General features: G+C 42.3%; 2 protein-coding genes across 2 annotated transcripts in view; both read left to right on the forward strand.

The window, feature by feature from the left end:
* Positions 1 to 1,962, forward strand: part of myom3 (myomesin 3) — a 153,664-nt gene extending 151,702 nt beyond the window's left edge. The window contains exon 37 of the mRNA XM_084335719.1: positions 1,059 to 1,962. Within this exon, the coding sequence (XP_084191845.1) occupies positions 1,059 to 1,328 (270 nt within the window). The 3' untranslated portion in view covers positions 1,329 to 1,962. The remainder of the gene's footprint in view (positions 1 to 1,058) is intronic.
* Positions 1,963 to 4,819: 2,857 nt separating this feature from the next.
* On the forward strand, positions 4,820 to 11,329 carry fabp10a (fatty acid binding protein 10a, liver basic; the record flags this gene model as incomplete). Its single annotated transcript, XM_084336646.1, is given in 5 exon segments — positions 4,820 to 4,886; positions 9,416 to 9,547; positions 9,550 to 9,584; positions 9,916 to 10,005; positions 11,279 to 11,329. Coding segments are annotated over 5 exon segments (375 nt in total).
* Between the last annotated feature and the right edge of the window lie 6,113 nt (positions 11,330 to 17,442).

Below are 17,442 nucleotides of genomic sequence, written 5' to 3' on the forward strand. Positions count from 1 at the left end.
TTACGTGATCTGTGCGTCTCCTCAGTCTACGTGATCTGTGCCCTCTCCTCAGTCTCTATGCCTGACGTGTTCTGTGCCCTCTCCTCAGTCTCTGTGCCTGACGTGTTCTGTGCCCTCTCCTCAGTCTCTATGCCTGACGTGTTCTGTGCCCTCTCCTCAGTCTCTGTGTCTGACGTGTTCTGTGCCCTCTCCTCAGTCTCTGTGCCTGACGTGTTCTGTGCCCTCTCCTCAGTCTCTGTGCCTGACGTGTTCTGTGCCCTCTCCTCAGTCTCTGTGCCTGACGTGTTCTGTGCCCTCTCCTCAGTCTCTGTGCCTGACGTGTTCTGTGCCCTCTCCTCAGTCTCTGTGCCTGACGTGTTCTGTGCCCTCTCCTCAGTCTCTATGCCTGACGTGTTCTGTGCCCTCTCCTCAGTCTCTGTGCCTGACGTGTTCTGTGCCCTCTCCTCAGTCTCTGTGTCTGACGTGTTCTGTCCCCTCTCCTCAGTCTCTGTGCCTGACGTGTTCTGTGCCCTCTCCTCAGTCTCTGTGCCTGACGTGTTCTGTGCCCTCTCCTCAGTCTCTATGCCTGACGTGTTCTGTGCCCTCTCCTCAGTCTCTGTGCCTGACGTGTTCTGTGCCCTCTCCTCAGTCTCTGTGTCTGACGTGTTCTGTCCCCTCTCCTCAGTCTCTGTCTGACGTGTTCTGTGCCCTCTCCTCAGTCTCTGTGTCTGACGTGTTCTGTGCCCTCTCCTCAGTCTCTGTGTCTGACGTGTTCTGTGCCCTCTCCTCAGTCTCTGTGCCTGACGTGTTCTGTGCCCTCTCCTCAGTCTCTGTGCCTGACGTGTTCTGTGCCCTCTCCTCAGTCTCTATGCCTGACGTTTTCTGTGCCCTCTCCTCAGTCTCTATGCCTGACGTGTTCTGTCCCCTCTCCTCAGTCTCTATGCCTGACGTGTTCTGTCCCCTCTCCTCAGTCTCTATGCCTGACGTTTTCTGTCCCCTCTCCTCAGTCTCTATGCCTGACGTGTTCTGTCCCCTCTCCTCAGTCTCTATGCCTGACGTTTTCTGTGCCCTCTCCTCAGTCTCTATGCCTGACGTGTTGGGTGGACGGCGACCCTGCCCCAGAGATGTTCTGGCTGAAGAACGAAAGAGAGGCGGTTGCCAACGGCAAGTTTACCATCACCAAGGAGCCTAAGGTAACCAGCATCACCGTCAACGACGTCACCATGGAAGACTCCGGCAACTACAGCATCTTCGTACGCAACAAGTTCGGCTCTCAGACGGCGGACGTGACAGTGAGCGTGTACAAGGTCGGGGACAAGCCCCCAGCCAACGCCGTGGAGTTTGATTAAGACAGGAATAGCCGCCCCCCTGCCGAGTCCAGGATGTAGTGTCGACGGGGTCTCTCGTGTGTCTGTTTGAGTTTTCACAAAACAAGAGATAGAAAGTCGGTGGTTAAAAGAAAGTGAATGGTTTGTTGTGTGAGATGGGACACTGTAAGTGCCAGCACGGCGCTATTGGAACAAGGGAAATTAAGTCTACTGAGGGTCAATTGAGAAATATAACCTGCTGTATTCTCAGATCTCTGCCGGTATAATGTGACTTATGTGCAATGGATATGCCAAGAAAATGCCATGTCCAATTACAACTGTGCCAGAAATGTCTATTAGAAGAACTAATTAGTAATTACAAGCGATGGAGACGTGAGGGTCATATGGTTGAGGTCATTAGGCAAGGCCCGCACATGCTTGAATGATAATTGCATGTCTTGCTGGTGACATGTGCTGAGCTGGGCAATGTTCAAATTATATTATAATTATATTCCAAGTTCTATTTTTATTAGAGATGTCATGTCCATGTGCTTTTGTGCCGGGTAATATGGGGCTGTGACATGTCTCTGTCTAGATCACTTATGATTTATGCACAAGAGCCTCTATAAGGCAGCGCCTCTGCTCAAGACTGCAGAGCATGAAGAATCAGATAGTGTATGCCATGTGTGTCTCTCTGGGTTCTGCTTGTGTGTAGCTAATACAATTGTTCCTAGGAACAGGGTGGAAAGGAACCCAACCGTTCCTTAAGAGCGTGCCATAAGAGCAAAATACTGACTTTTGTTGATATTAAAATGATTGGCACTGTTTAATATTGTACTTCTCTCATTGATTGATTGATTGAAAACGTTATTAACAGATTGCAGAATGGGTACAATACAGTACAGCTCAATACAACAACTGCTAAGAGGATGAAGACCAGAAAAAGACTTTCATCTTGTTTACATAAGGGTCCTCCATTTTCAATTCATCAAAACATTTAGAGACAAATATACAGTACTATGTAAGAAAGAGAGGACATCATAAAAATAGAAAACAGTGAATGTGTCCTCACTCAATTTATGTTAGAAACGTTCCATGAAATTGAAAGCTAGTGTTGCTTCGTGCATTATTCATTATTATGCAAGCAGAGATTACATCTTTTGCAGCAAACAACAAAGCAAACAGTACACAGTGTCATTGACCCGACCATCCCAGGGGCACCAGGCCAGCGCCAGTGGGTTTGGTCACGTTTAGTGTCAAGCTCAGAGAAGAAGAGAAGCGATGATCAACACTAATGATACATATGGTGCCTTAATTAAACAGTTGAAGTGTGAAGACTTATCCAAAAAGGCCAAATATATTTATTTCTTAAAAAGCAAACAAATTACACCTGATCCATTTCTCCTCATTCTTGCACCATATATATCACTATTAATGGGGAATATGTGACACTAACTCTATCCTGTTTGTCACAATTGCATTACATCTGACTAACATAGATCACAAGTAGTCAGCAACAGTACAGAAATGTGACATGTGAGTGGTTTGTCCCGTCAGTGAGGTTGCAAGATATCACACCTCTTATACTGCATGAACATGCAGCGAGTGCACATTTAGCCCACTGATTCTAACATTGTGTGGTGGATGTGGCACCATAACCACCATGTGATGTGATGCACTTTACCCACCTGTTGTCATGGAGTTAAGCCGTCTTTCAGAACAGGCTAGGCAGGCCTCATGGTGTCGAGGAGGAGAGCCGTCTTTCAGAGCAGGCCTCATGGTGTCGAGGAGGAGAACCGTCTTTCAGAGCAGGCCTCATGGTGTCGAGGAGGAGAGCCGTCTTTCAGAGCAGGCCTCATGGTGTCGAGGAGGAGAGCCGTCTTTCAGAGCAGGCCTCATGGTGTCGAGGAGGAGAGCCGTCTTTCAGAGCAGGCCTCATGGTGTCGAGGAGGAGAGCCGTCTTTCAGAGCAGGCCTCATGGTGTCGAGGAGGAGAGCCGTCTTTCAGAGTAGGCCTCATGGTGTCGAGGAGGAGAGCCGTCTTTCAGAGCAGGCCTCATGGTGTCGAGGAGGAGAGCCGTCTTTCAGAGCAGGCCTCATGGTGTCAAGGAAGTCACCCATGTTTGACCTGGTTTCTTTGCAAGTGCTCATCTGTGTGTTGCACTTGCTGTGTGTCACTCATAGAATTATGTGTCACCCCACTAGAGTGGTACTAAGGAATTGGAAGGTAGCAGGAGAGACCCCTGGTGGCCTATTCAGGGTACAGCAATAGACTTGTGTGGCTCCCTCCTAACTTCTGCTGCAGGTCAGCAAGGGCCTTCAGAGCATAGCCTTCCAAAGACACTCCGTCCTTTTTAAAATAAATGTAATGATATAAAATGTTATCCATTTCAACTGCGGCCCTGTGCTTGGTGTTCTAGCCCAGTGGTTTTCAAGTCAAGTCAGATTTATTTATAGATCAAAATCACTTTACATTCTCAATGGGCTTCAAAGGCCCACAATTTTCACATTTTAATTTTCAGGGACCCACATTTCCAGGATGAATATGATTTTCCAAAAACTGATTTGAGGGGGGTGGGTTTTCCCTGCTATTATACTGCCACTAGCCTATACAGAGTTGTATTCAACACTTTTACTGTATGGTTCAATTAACTTGCAATGGCTTTGGTTAGATAAAGATAAGATAAGTTATTCCTTTATTGATCCCCTTGGGAAAATCAGGTATCATAGCAGCATGGGGAGGGGGAGGGGAGGTACAGGTAGTAGAAGACATACAGGTCACAGAATTATAGTACAGTAAAAATAAAAATAGAATAAAAAGGCAGTGTAAACAATATACAATTAACTCTGGACATGTGCATATGGGCAACAAGGTGCGAGATGAGGGTATGTATGCCCAGTTATTTTGCCCTACAATAAATATAGTTACAATATATAATCTAAATCTAATCTAATATATAATCTAAAAAACTAAAATGCTAAATGCCAAATATATGCAATATAATCTAATAATCCAATAGTCTAAATCTAATCTAGTATATAATCTAAAAAAACGAAATGCTAAATGCCAAATATATGCAATATATAATCTAATAATCCAATAGTCTAAATCTAATCTAATATATAATTTAAAAAAAATGCTAAATATATGCTCTGATGAAGTATACAGTATTCACATAAGGTGCGGTATGCATAAACCCACACCTTGCAAAGCACTGTTCCCAGCTGTTCCAGTCTTTGAACCTCAGATCGTTTACCTGTGGTATTCACTGTTGGCGGGAGCTGGTGCGGCACAGCGTGTCCCTATAGCTGCCACCGGCACGACTGGGTGCCGGTGAACTCTGGGTTGTTCAAACAGTGAGAATGACTACAGAGGCTTTCATTACTGATTACACATAGTTCCGGCCCCCCTCTAGCTGCATGTATAAGAAGGTGCGGTAGGATGCTGGCCTCCTTTACATTGTCTTGTGCTTCACACAGCTGTGCAGGCTCTAGCCCACCTTGGTGAGGGAGTATCCAGACCTTCTAGAAGACATGGCCTTCAGCGGAACATGGCAGGTGTACATCCAGGAGAACTACGAGGAGTTTCTCAGGGCCATGGGTGAGGAACACCTCAGGGTTTACCTGAGCAAAATATTGTAATTGGTGGAGTCTAATGACATTATGTGAAGTGTCAAAACTATTGAAATGTGTATTATTTGCGGACGACACACATTTTTACAGCTCAGGATATGATTTAAAAGCTTTAGCAAGCATTATCATGCAGGAAATGGATAAATTCAAGAAATGGTTTAAGGAAAATAAACTATCATTAAATGTGAAAAAAACAAAGTTTATGATCTTTAGCAAGAGAAAAAAAGAGGAAAATGTTGTATTGTCAATAGATGGAGTTAATATTGAAATTACAGAACTGCGTTTTTTTGGGAGTATTGCTGGACGAAAGATTGACCTGGAAACCTCATATTGCACACGTAAGGAAAAAAATGTCTAAGAGTATTTTTATTGTGAATAACGTTAAATATGTATTATATAACAAAGCAATGCAAACATTGTACTGTGCACTCATATTGCCTTATCTTAATTACTGTGTGGAAGTATGGGGTAACACCTATAAGAGTAATATAAAACCACTGTATCTCCTACAGAAGAGAGCTATTAGGATTATTTGTAAAGCAGACTATCGAGAACACACTAACATTATTTATTAATTCTGGATTATTGAAATTGCAAGAGCTAGTTAAGTTACAGACATTAGTAGTTATGTACAAGGCCAAAAGTAAAGCATTACCAGCCAATCTACAAAACAGGTTTGTCCTCATATCACAGAATGGAGAGCATAGAAGGGAAGGTCATTTTAAACATCAGTGTGCTGCACGGACAACCCTGAAACAGATGTGTATATCAGTGGTGGGAGTCAAACTCTGGAATTCTCTTTTAAAAGAGTTTTGATTGATTGATTGATTGAAAACTTTATTAACAGATTGCAGAATGGGTACAATACAGTACAGCTCAATACACACAATTGTTAAGGGGATGCAGACCAGAGAAAGACTTTCGTCTTGTTTACATCAGGGTCCCCCATTTTCAATTCATCGGGACATATATGACATACATGACATACAGATAGTCAGTACTGCTACATCTATACATTTATGACATACCAGATTTGCAAATACAGTACTGTTTGTGATACAGAAGGAGTCAAGAAAAGGGAGTATATACATTTGACGTAGAAACTGTACATTGGAGGAGGTTGGGTGGGGGGGGGTTGGGTACATTGGGATATTGACAACCATACTGGGTAATTTACATTGGAGGTGGTTGGGGGGGGGGGCACACTGTATAAACAAGCAAAACTGTACATTGAGGGGGGGGGGAGGAGACACTGTACAAACAAACAAAATTGTACATTGGACTATTGACAAAACCATACTAGGTAAATGACTGTACATTGGAGGGGGTTGGGTTAGGATATTTACAGGGGCCAGTGTTGAATTGCAGTCTCCCGTAGGTGTCCCTTGAGAGAGGTTTTGAAAGTGGGTAGTGATCCACATTCCTTTACAGCTTTGGGTAGGGCGTTCCACATTGATGTGGCATAATTGCGAAACGTGTTTAGTCCCTTATTTGAGCCGAATCTGGGTTTAACATGATTTGTGGAGCTCCCTCTGGTGTTGTGATCGTGGTATTCACTGACCTTTGGGAAGTATTTTGACATGTACATGGGTACCTTGGTCGTGTAGTGTATCTTGTAGACCAGGCCCATTGCAAGTTGCTGTACTCTGTCGTCTACTCTATAGCCATCCTAGGTTGTCAAAGTGGGCAGGGGTGAGGTGGGTTCTAGGAGTAAGGTCAAGCAGTAGTCTGAGTCTGACCAGTTTGTTTTGAGATGTTTGTAATTTTGTTTTTAGCGCCTTTGAGGTGCTTTGGTACCATGAGGTGCAAGCATAGTCGTAGTACCCCTGAATGAGTGCTCCTGCCAGAGTCTTCAGGGTATTCTTGTTTACCAGAGAGGAGATCCGGTACAAGAATCGAGTTCGTTGGTTGACTTTTTTTATTACATTGGATGCCATTTTGTCACAGGAGAGATTAGCCTCTAGGATGGAACCCAGGTAGGTAATTTCATCTTTCCTTGTGACAATATTGTCACCCACTGTAACTGAGAAGCCGTCGGTCTTGCTGAGTTTGTTATTTGAACCGAAGAGAATGGACTCTGTTTTGCCCATGTGTAATGATAGTTTGTTATCAGCGAGCCATATGCAGATTCTGCCTAGTTCCGAGCTGAGGGTTTTTTCAACCTGTAACTTGTTCTTGTCAGAGACCAGCAGGGCTGAGTCATCCGCAAACAGGAACAAGTTGCAGTCACAAGCTGACGACATGTCATTTGCATAAATTAGGAACAGTAGCGGTCCTAGTATGCTTCCTTGTGGAACACCACAGCTCACTGTGAGGGGGGGGGATAGGGTACCGTTTACCTCCACCATCTGTTCCCTCCCCTCAAGGTAGGATTGCATCCAGCTCACTGATAGACTATCAAAACCAATTGCTTTTAGCTTGTCAATCAGAATGGAGTGATTGACCGTGTCAAAGGCCTTTTGTAGGTCCAGCATGACCATGCCGCAGTATTTGCCTGCGTCCACCTCTTGTTTGATGTGGTCATTCAAATAGAGAAGGCATGTGTCAGTGGAGTGGGATGTTCTGAAGCCAGATTGGAATTCGTAGATTAGATTTTTTTCCGCTAGGTACTTTTCGACCTGTTCGTAGACTATTTTTTCCATGACTTTCGAGATGGAGGTAAGAATAGAAACAGGGCGGTAGTTGCCTGGGTCTAATTTGCTGCCCTTTTTGTGCAGAGGGGTCACCCTCGCAATTTTGAAGTCCTTGGGGACGTGTCCCTGTTTTATGGAGAGGTTTATTATGTGTGTGATGATTGGGGTGATGGCGGCTGCTGAGTCTCTGAGGAATTTGGAGGGGATGTTGTCATGGCCAGTGGCCTTGTTAGGTTGGAGGGCGCTCAGTTTATTGAGTACCTCATCTGTTGTTACCATTTCCAGCTTGAAGTCGTCCTTGCGGACCCCTAGGTTTTTGTAGTAAGCTACTATGTGTTCTACCCCATAAAGCCCTGAGTGGGAGGGTAGTTTGTTTACCAGTGTTGTGGCTATGTTTGTGAAGAAAATGTTTAAGTAATTGGCTACATCCAGCTTGTCTGTGATGAGCGTGTTGTCCGTTTTTATGTTTATGTTTGAGAATCTGGTTTTAAGTTTTTTACTGCATCCTAGTTGATTATTGAGTAATTTCCAAAGTTCAGTTGAAGCACTGTAAAAAAAAATCAACTAAAAAATACTTTTAAATACAGAACAATGAGAACATATGAACAGCAGGTATACATTTATCTGTATCTGATTTTATTTATTTTTAGTTTTTTCTCTTTTCCATGCATCTGAGGTTCGCAACGCAGGTTTTTTTTTTTTTTTTGTAGCTATAGCAATATTATTATTATTATTGTTGTTGTTATTATTATTACCGTTATTATTGTTATTATTATTCATGGTCATATTATCATTATTATTATTATTGTTATCATAGTTATGGTAATGATTATTATTATATGGTATGAAGCTGTAAGGTGCACTTGAGCTGACCATTATGTTAAAATAAATATGAAGTTTGAAAGAGGGCAGGAAACATACGTTTTCTTCATCCTGCTCCTTTTCGGCCATGGGTGTATCATGTTAAAAAAATTAAAATGTTGGTGATATTGTGCAAAGATTAACTGTACGAAACAAAATAAAATGAATGAAAAAAATATATATACTACAATCATTCTGAATGTTACAGCTTCCATAATGTTATAACCTCATGTACAGAAAAAGTGGGCAATTTTGGACGTTGATCTACAATAATTGAATCTTAGCAATTATAATCTAACAAGTAGCATTTCACATTTCCAAAACAAATGGAGCTTTCAAGATCTTTCTGCTACACACACACACACACACACACACACACACACACACACACACACACACACACACACACACACACACACACACACACACACACACACACACACACACACACACACACACACACACACACACACACACACACACACACACACACACACACACACACACACACACACACACACACACACACACACACACACACACACACCTTATGTGCTCTGATAGAATAGAATAGAAATACTTTATTCATCCCGAGGGAAATTTGGCACTACAAATCGCTCACAGTAAACAGTAAACATTTAGGGAGACAAAACAAGTCACGAATGAAGAATAAAATAAGCCTAGGAATAAAAATACCCAGCGCCGGGATATACATTTCCTATGTTATGTTTATACATTCTAATATAAAATATAGAGTAAAATATACAGAAATCTACAGTAAGTGTAATATTGAATTATTATATATTTTTTAAATTATGTTTTTGGTAGATTTTTATAGTTTTTTACTACCGGGCAGTCCGGTAGAGAGAGAGAGGAAGAATGGGAGATAGACGGGTCCTGGAGTCAAACCCGGGACGGCCGTGTTGCGACGCAGTGCATTATGTGGTTCGCCACTCGGGCGCCCCGTAATATTGAATATTGATGAACTTCTCTTGTCCACCAGGACTCACAGAAGATATCATCAAGATAGCCAAGGACATCAAGCCCATTACTGAGATTCAGCAGAATGGTAACGACTTTGTCATCACCGCCAAAACACCTGGAAAGTCTGTCACCAACTCCTTCACTGTTGGCAAGCTGATATCACCACCATGGACGGCAAGAAGCTCAAGGTGCATAATCCTACTTTGCCTAATCATACACAACGTTATAAAATGTCATAGATATTTGCCTTTGACTGAACTTAATAAGTTGGTACGGTGATCTTGCATTGGAAAGTGTGAAATCATGGATAGCATATAAAACAAACAATCTCCAGAGAACTGCTTGTAAAACCGTCTCCGAAGAGATTACTTAAGGCTTACAAGTAGTTTCTGACACGGCATGTCATCTAATGGCCCAGAGACCATGCCATGTTTTCCATTGATTAGCTCAACTCTCCTTGTGCTTCATGTCTGTTTTCGCTGATTGATAATAATTAATGTCTCCTTCTTTGACCCCCAGTGCATTGTCAATCTGGAGGGTGGAAAGTTGGTCTGCAACACTGGCAAGTTCACTCACATCCAAGAGCTCAAAGGAGGAGAGATGGTTGAGGTATGTCATGAACACATACACACACACACACACACACACACACACACACACACACACACACACACACACACACACACACACACACACACACACACACACACACACACACACACACACACACACACACACACACACACACACACACACACACACACACACACACACACACACACCTGAAAGCACTGTTGTATGATCAAACAAAAGCAACACATATTGCTGAATATAATATTGTATATTATGAATTGTTTATAGCCTAATGCAATCTCTCGACTATGCTTGCACCTCATGGTACCAAAGCACATCAAAGGCGCTAAAAACAAGATTACAAACATCACAAAACAAACTGGTCAGACTACTACTTGACCTTACCCCTAGAACCCACCTCACCCTGCCCACTTTGACAACCTAGGATGGCTTAGAGTAGACGACAGAGTACAGCAACTTGCAATGGGCCTGGTCTACAAGATACACTATACGACTAAGGTACCCATGTACATGTCAAAATACTTCCCAAAGGTCAGTGAATACCACGACCACAACACCAGAGGAAGCTCAACAAATCATGTTAAACCCAGATTCGGCTCAAACAAGGGACTAAACACGTTTCGCAATTATGCCACATCAATGTGGAATGCCCTACCCAAAGCTGTAAAGGAATGTGAATCCCTACCCACATTCAAAACCGCTCTTAAAGAGCACCTACGGGAGGCTGCAATTAGAAACTGGCCACCGTAAATGTCCAAACCCCCCACCCCCACCGCCTCCAAATGTACAGTCTCCTCACCACCGTATGTATTTCTCTCCCACCCACCCACCCCCTCCTAATGTACAGTCCCCTCCCCATCATATGTATATACTCTGTCAGGATCTATGGGTAACAGTACTGTATATTTGAATACCGTATATGTCACAAATGTATCAGTACTAAATACCTGTATGTCCCTATGCCATAAATGTCATGTATGTTGAGTATCATAAATGTCAATATGAATTGAAAATGGGGGACCCTGATGTAAACAAGACAAATGTCTTTCTCTGGTCTGCATTCCCTTAACAATTGAGTATATTGTGTGTATTGTACCCATTCTGCAATCTGTTAAATAAAGTTTTCATTCATTCATTCATTCATTCATTCATTCATTCATTCATTCATTCATTCATTCATTCATTCATTCATTCATTCATTCATTCATTCATTCATTCATTCATTCATTCATTCATTCATTATCTTGACCACAAACTCAATGTGTCTTGTCTCTTGTGCTTGTTCCAGACTTTGACCGTGGGCTCTACAACTCTCACCAGGAGGAGCAAAAAGCAATGAGAAGAGCGGGCTATTTAAATAAAACTTTTACTTACAATGTGTGGTTTGCCTCATCTTTAGCCATAGGCCTATTCTATGGTGCGTATAAAGTGTGCATGCAGGATACCTCTCTTTGCACAGGTCTTTAATAGACATATATAGTCTGTATATTGCACATAGCCTAATGGTGTATGAATCCACCTGATCTATTAAGAATCTTCCATTCAATGGAATTAATTGTGTGAAAATGGTCCATTCTTCTGGATTGAGTTGTAATGTAGAGGTTTTACAAACTAATCCATTCAATGGAACGCATCCAGGCACTGTTCTCTTAATACACTATGAGACCTGCGTAAAGTGTAAACATGCCAGGTGGCAGTTAATACAGTACACTATGAGACCTGCGTAAAGTGTAAACATGCCAGCTGGCATACATTTCACACATTCAATGCGTTGTTCTGATCAAATCAAATAGAAATGGTGTAAAAGACCCCCAGCAAAATGAATTGTATTAATATACCGGTATTCTTCTTTAGAAGTTAGTACAATGAGATAATGTACGATAATTACTTGTATGCTCTCTCCTCTGTTATCTCTCCACCTACAGAATAGACCATTATGGAATTCTGGACAAATTATTAGATTTTATAGGGGTGTATTAGCAAGGCCAGATTAAGACTTCAGAGGCCCCTGGGCCAGATTCTTGTGGAGGCCCCCCCACACACACATACACGTGCACGCATGCACAGTGGCGTTTTTATATGTCACTTTAAAAAATATAGAGAATATTTAGAAGTGGTGGGCTCTGAGGGCCAAGCTAAAAGGACTTGATCACCCCTGCCCACTTTGACAACCTAGGATGGCTTAGAGTAGACGACAGAGTACAGCAACTTGCAATGGGCCTGGTCTACAAGATACACTACGCGACCAAGGTACCCATGTACATGTCAAAATACTTCCCAAAGGTCAGTGAATACCACGATCACAACACCAGAGGGAGCTCCACAAATCATGTTAAACCCAGATTCGGCTCAAACAAGGGACTAAACACGTTTCGCAATTATGCCACATCAATGTGGAACGCCCTACCCAAAGCTGTAAAGGAATGTGAATCACTACCCACTTTCAAAAACACTCTCAAAGAACACCTGATAGTTGGTATGCTTTGCCGAAGTAACGCGCTCTTTCTGTCCCTTTCCTGTTTAGATTTTAACTTAGCAGCCCCACTTTCCCACCGTTTAACTTTTTTATCCATGTTTTTTGAGTGTCATATGATCATACAGTACTATTCGAGTCTTAGCCTACTTGATCAACTTGCAAGTGCAATTCTCGCGATCAGTGGTCAACTGACCTGACAGTGACCCCTGGACCTGGACGTCAGTGTCACGTAGATTCAACGTCTCTCACCCCTCATTATCAAACAATCAATCATATTTTTATTTGCAATACAAAAAATTGAATAAAAATAGATAGAGAAGAGATGAGATGATACTAGTAGTCAATATAGATGCTGTGAAAGTAAATGCTGGATGAGGATCTGATTATATATATTTTTTTTTCGTATCTCTTTTATTTTTTTTACTAGTGTGTAGTGGAGGCCCCTAGTCGTGTTATTTCTAAACCTAGCCGCATTTCTGGCAAGACGCTCTCTGATTGGCCGACGCCTGTTTCTCCCCTGGTTAAGCTTAGGCACTCTTTCGAAGTTGGTTAAGGTTAGAGTTTGTCTTAGAGCGTGACGGCAAGTTCTTTCAGCAGTTAAGCTTAGGCACTCTTTCGAAGTTGGTTAAGGTTAGAGTTTGTCTTAGAGCATGGCGATAGAACGCCAGGTAGTTTGCAGGCTGTTCGACGCGGAAATGGGCAAAGACACAGCTCGTCACGCGATTGGGCAAACATGTCAGTGGCCAATCAGAGAGCGTCAGTCAGTGCCAATCAGAGAGCGTCTGCCAGAAATGCGGCTAGGTTTAGAAATAGCTAAATAGCTGATAGCTCGATGATATCCGCTATCAGCACCGGCGGGTCTCTGCTGTCTGTCATGAATAATGATCCCAATCTGCCTTATTCGTGTCGGGGCTGTGTCTATTATTTTACCAACGGATTTCCAGTTCCGCGTTCGCGTTCTGCGATCTGATTGGCCACTGACGTTTCTTAGGCGACTCTTTCGAAGTTGGTTAAGGTTAGAGTATGGAATCAGGGCTGGTGTTCTATCGCCCTGCTCTAAGACAAACTCTAACCTTAACCAACTTCGAAAGAGTGCCTAAGCTTAACCGGTGAAAGAAAGAGGCGTCACACGATTGGCGCTACCAGAAACGTCAGTGGCCAATCAGAGCGCAGAACGCGAACGCGAAACTGGAAATCCATTGGTAAAAGTATTCAGGCGTCTGGGCTGGGATGTGGAGATGCAAGTTTTGACTTTTTATTGCTGTTTTTACCTCAAACAGAAAACCTCAAACTCTTATGAAGAGGAGACGTACTGTATATTTTAGTTGATGAAATATTTTTGTTGACGACATGTCATTTGCATAAATTAGGAACAGTAGCGGTCCTAGTATGCTTCATTGTGGAACATCACAGCTCACTGTGAGGGGGGGGGGATAGGGTACCGTTTACCTCCACCATCTGTTCCCTCCCCTGAAGGTAGGATTGCATCCAGCTCACTGATAGACTATCAAAACCAATTGCTTTTAGCTTGTCAATCAGAATGGAGTGATTGACAGTGTCGAAGGCCTTTTGTAGGTCCAGCATGACCATGCCGCAGTATTTGCTTGCGTCCACCTCTTGTTTGATGTGGTCGTTCAAATAAAAAAGGCATGTGTCAGTGGAGTGGGATGTTCTGAAGCAGGGGCGTATCTAGACCCAGCACTCTACTGGGGCACAGGGGGAAACAGAAGTATATGAAGTGGGTGCGCATTTTGCCGGTTTTGGCCGGTTTTTGGGCGAAAATGGGTGGATTTTGTAACTATTTTTTTTTTACTTTATTTCGGTTTTAGGGTTAGGTTAGGGTTATGTTATTTAATTATTTTGGGGAGCCAGCCCCCCAAACTCCTGAAATGCATAGAAATCTATGAAATAAATAAAACAATCTGACATTTATATTAAAAAGAGCTAGCCCCCAAAACCCCTAAAATACATAGGAATTATGCATTTTGGAACAGTTACTATATATATAGTCAAGAAAGCATTTAGTCATACTTAAAGTTTAAAGTGCTTTACTTGCATTGAACATTGCATTGAACATTGAACATTGAAGAGACATCATTAGAAAGCACAATGTATGTTTCCATAGTTACACAGATGACACACAATTGTACATGTCCGCTGAACCAAATGATCACACAGCTATAAACTCCATTTCCGCCTGTCTCTTAGCAATAAACAAATGGATGACGAACAACTTCCTAAAATTAAATGAGGGCAAAACTGAAATCCTACTAGTCGGTCCTATAACAAAAAGAGAAATGTTACAGAGCAATATGGGGCAACTTACTCCTTGGATCAAACCCGAAGTTACAAGTAAGTAACCTACACTACAAGTAAGACAGTACTGCTACATCTATACATTTATGACATACCAGATTTACAAATACAGTACTGTTTGTGATACAAAAAGCGTCTAAAAAAGAGTATATACATTTGACATAGAAACTGTACATTGGAGGAGGTTGGGTAGGTGGGGTGGGTTGGGTAGGTGGGGTGGGGTTGGGTGGGGGGGGAACTGTACATTGGAGGTGGTTGGGTGGGTGGGGTGGGGGGGGGGTTGGGTGGGGGAAACGGTACATTGGAATATCGACGAAACCTTACTTGGTCCCAAGAAGAGGGTCTCGTGTGTTATTGGGTTAGGACATTTACTGTACATTGGAGGGGGTTGGGTTAGGACATTTACAGGGGCCAGTTTCGAATTGCAGTCTCCCGTAGGTGCTCTTTGAGAGTGGTTTTGAACGTGGGTAGTGATTCACATTCCTTTACAGCTTTGGGTAGGGCGTTCCACATTGATGTGGCATAATTGCTAAACATGTTTAGTCCCTTGTTTGAGCCGAATCTGGGTTTAACATGATTTGTGGAGCTCCCTCTGGTGTTGTGGTCGTGGTATTCACTGACCTTTGGGAAGTATTTTGACATGTACATGGGTACCTTAGTTGTGTAGTGTATCTTGTAGACCAGGCCCATTGCAAGTTGCTGTACTCTGTCGTCTACTCTAAGCCATCCTAGGTAGTCAAAGTGGGCAGGGGTGAGGTGGGTTCTAGGAGTAAGGTCAAGTAGTGTTAAAGCGTTCTTTTAATTTACCTTGAAAGATGAGGAGAGGGTGTTAGCAATAAAATATTTATTACAGAGTGAATATTCAATATTACAGAGTATTTACACAAACAGCTGAGAGTGGACACGGTCCTACTTAGCTTTTGGTGGCACAGCAAAAGTGTGTCCCGCCCCTTCCATCACATTGTCATTTTATAGTTTTTCTGGTTGGTGTTCTGTGCGAATGAGGTGGTTCTCTTCCAAATTAGCAGCATGGTTCAGGGCTTTAACAAATGACTACATAAGGTAAACAGTTGAAATGGCAAGGATCTATAATTTCTTCTGTCTCCTGGTGGTTTAGAAGGACAGCTGGGGTCATGGTGACACATAGGCCTTTGCTTGTTTTAATACCATAATAATAACACATTTTAATGGTACACACATTTGTAGATATTTGTCTATACATTCTTACAATAGATAAATGGATTGATTCATAGATATTATACATAATGCAGATCCTGACATATTAGTTCCTCTGGTCAGCCAAAACCGTCGTTTCATCAGTCCTTGGTCTGTGGGCTTGTGGCTTTTAGCAACAGCTGCACTGACCCTTCCGGTCACAAATATATTTTTTGCCACCTCAGTAGATACAGACATGCTGAGATGTATACATGATAATACATGATAATAAAAGACATGGATAAATGTATCTAGGGACATAAATAAATGGATTTTAGCCCACAGTAGTAATCTGACCAGTTTGTTTTGTGATGTTTGTAATCTTGTTTTTAGCGCCTTTGAGGTGCTTTGGTACCATGAGGTGCAAGCATAGTCGTAGTACCCTTGAATGAGTGCTCCTGCCAGAGTCTTCAGTGTATTCTTGTTTACCAGAGAGGAGATCCGGTACAAGGATCCAAAGGAACACTGTAAATCACACGTTATACACACACAGGGAAAGTAACAGTTAGTTAGCACTACTGAATACTTTGTAGAATATTCAGGCTGCTACACCTGTATCGTGTATCGACCCCGGAACGGAACCCGACTATTCTACTGATTTACCCACTTGGATTTACCGCCTAATCAATAAATACTTGTATTGATTGATATTGCTCTTGTGTGGACCTTCACTTTTGTTTGTATTTGAACCGTGGCGAACCTGCATCCTATCAGGTTCGTCACTATATATATATAAATATATACACGTGTGCTGTATAATGAAAACTGCTCTCTGCTCTTGGCTGAAGAGCTACTTGGAAAACAGACAGTACAAGCAGACAATACAAATTTATATTGCTTAGGAAGTAATTTAAAGGAACTTCTGTTTGATATTGAAAGTGAGATGGAAATTCTCAACTTGGTTTGATGTTAATAAATTATCTCTCAATATTAAGAACTAAATTCATGGTTTTTGGTAATCGAAAGGAAATAGAGGGGGATATCGAGTTAAAAACATGTGATGTAAAAATGTAAAGAGTTTCTGAGATAAAAATGTCTAGAGGTATTTATTGATCAGAAATTAACATGGAGACAACATATTAACTATATTCAAGGTAAAATGTCTAAAGTCAGTAGCAATCCTGTATAAATGTACATCATTTACTGCTCACTTATACTTCCTTACATATTATACTGTGTGGAAGTATGGGGGTCGACATTTAAAGAGTGTAATCCAATAGTCTTACTGCAAAAGCGGGCCATTCTGAACATTTATAAGGCTGGTTACTGGACCACACAAATCCAACGCTGAGCTTTCAAACCCTAGCGTTTGTCTGTCCGAAACCCTCATGCAACTGTGAGTATACTTTGAAATTTCTCTGCGATACTTGTGTAACGGTTGTGACATTGTCACCTTAAACTTCGATGCGCCAAGGGAGTTTCGAACCCAGGTCTCCCACGCAGAG

The sequence above is a fragment of the Notolepis coatsorum genome (assembly GCF_963971535.1).
Source record: "Notolepis coatsorum genome assembly, chromosome: 19".
Taxonomy (NCBI): Eukaryota; Metazoa; Chordata; class Actinopteri; order Aulopiformes; family Paralepididae; genus Notolepis; species Notolepis coatsorum.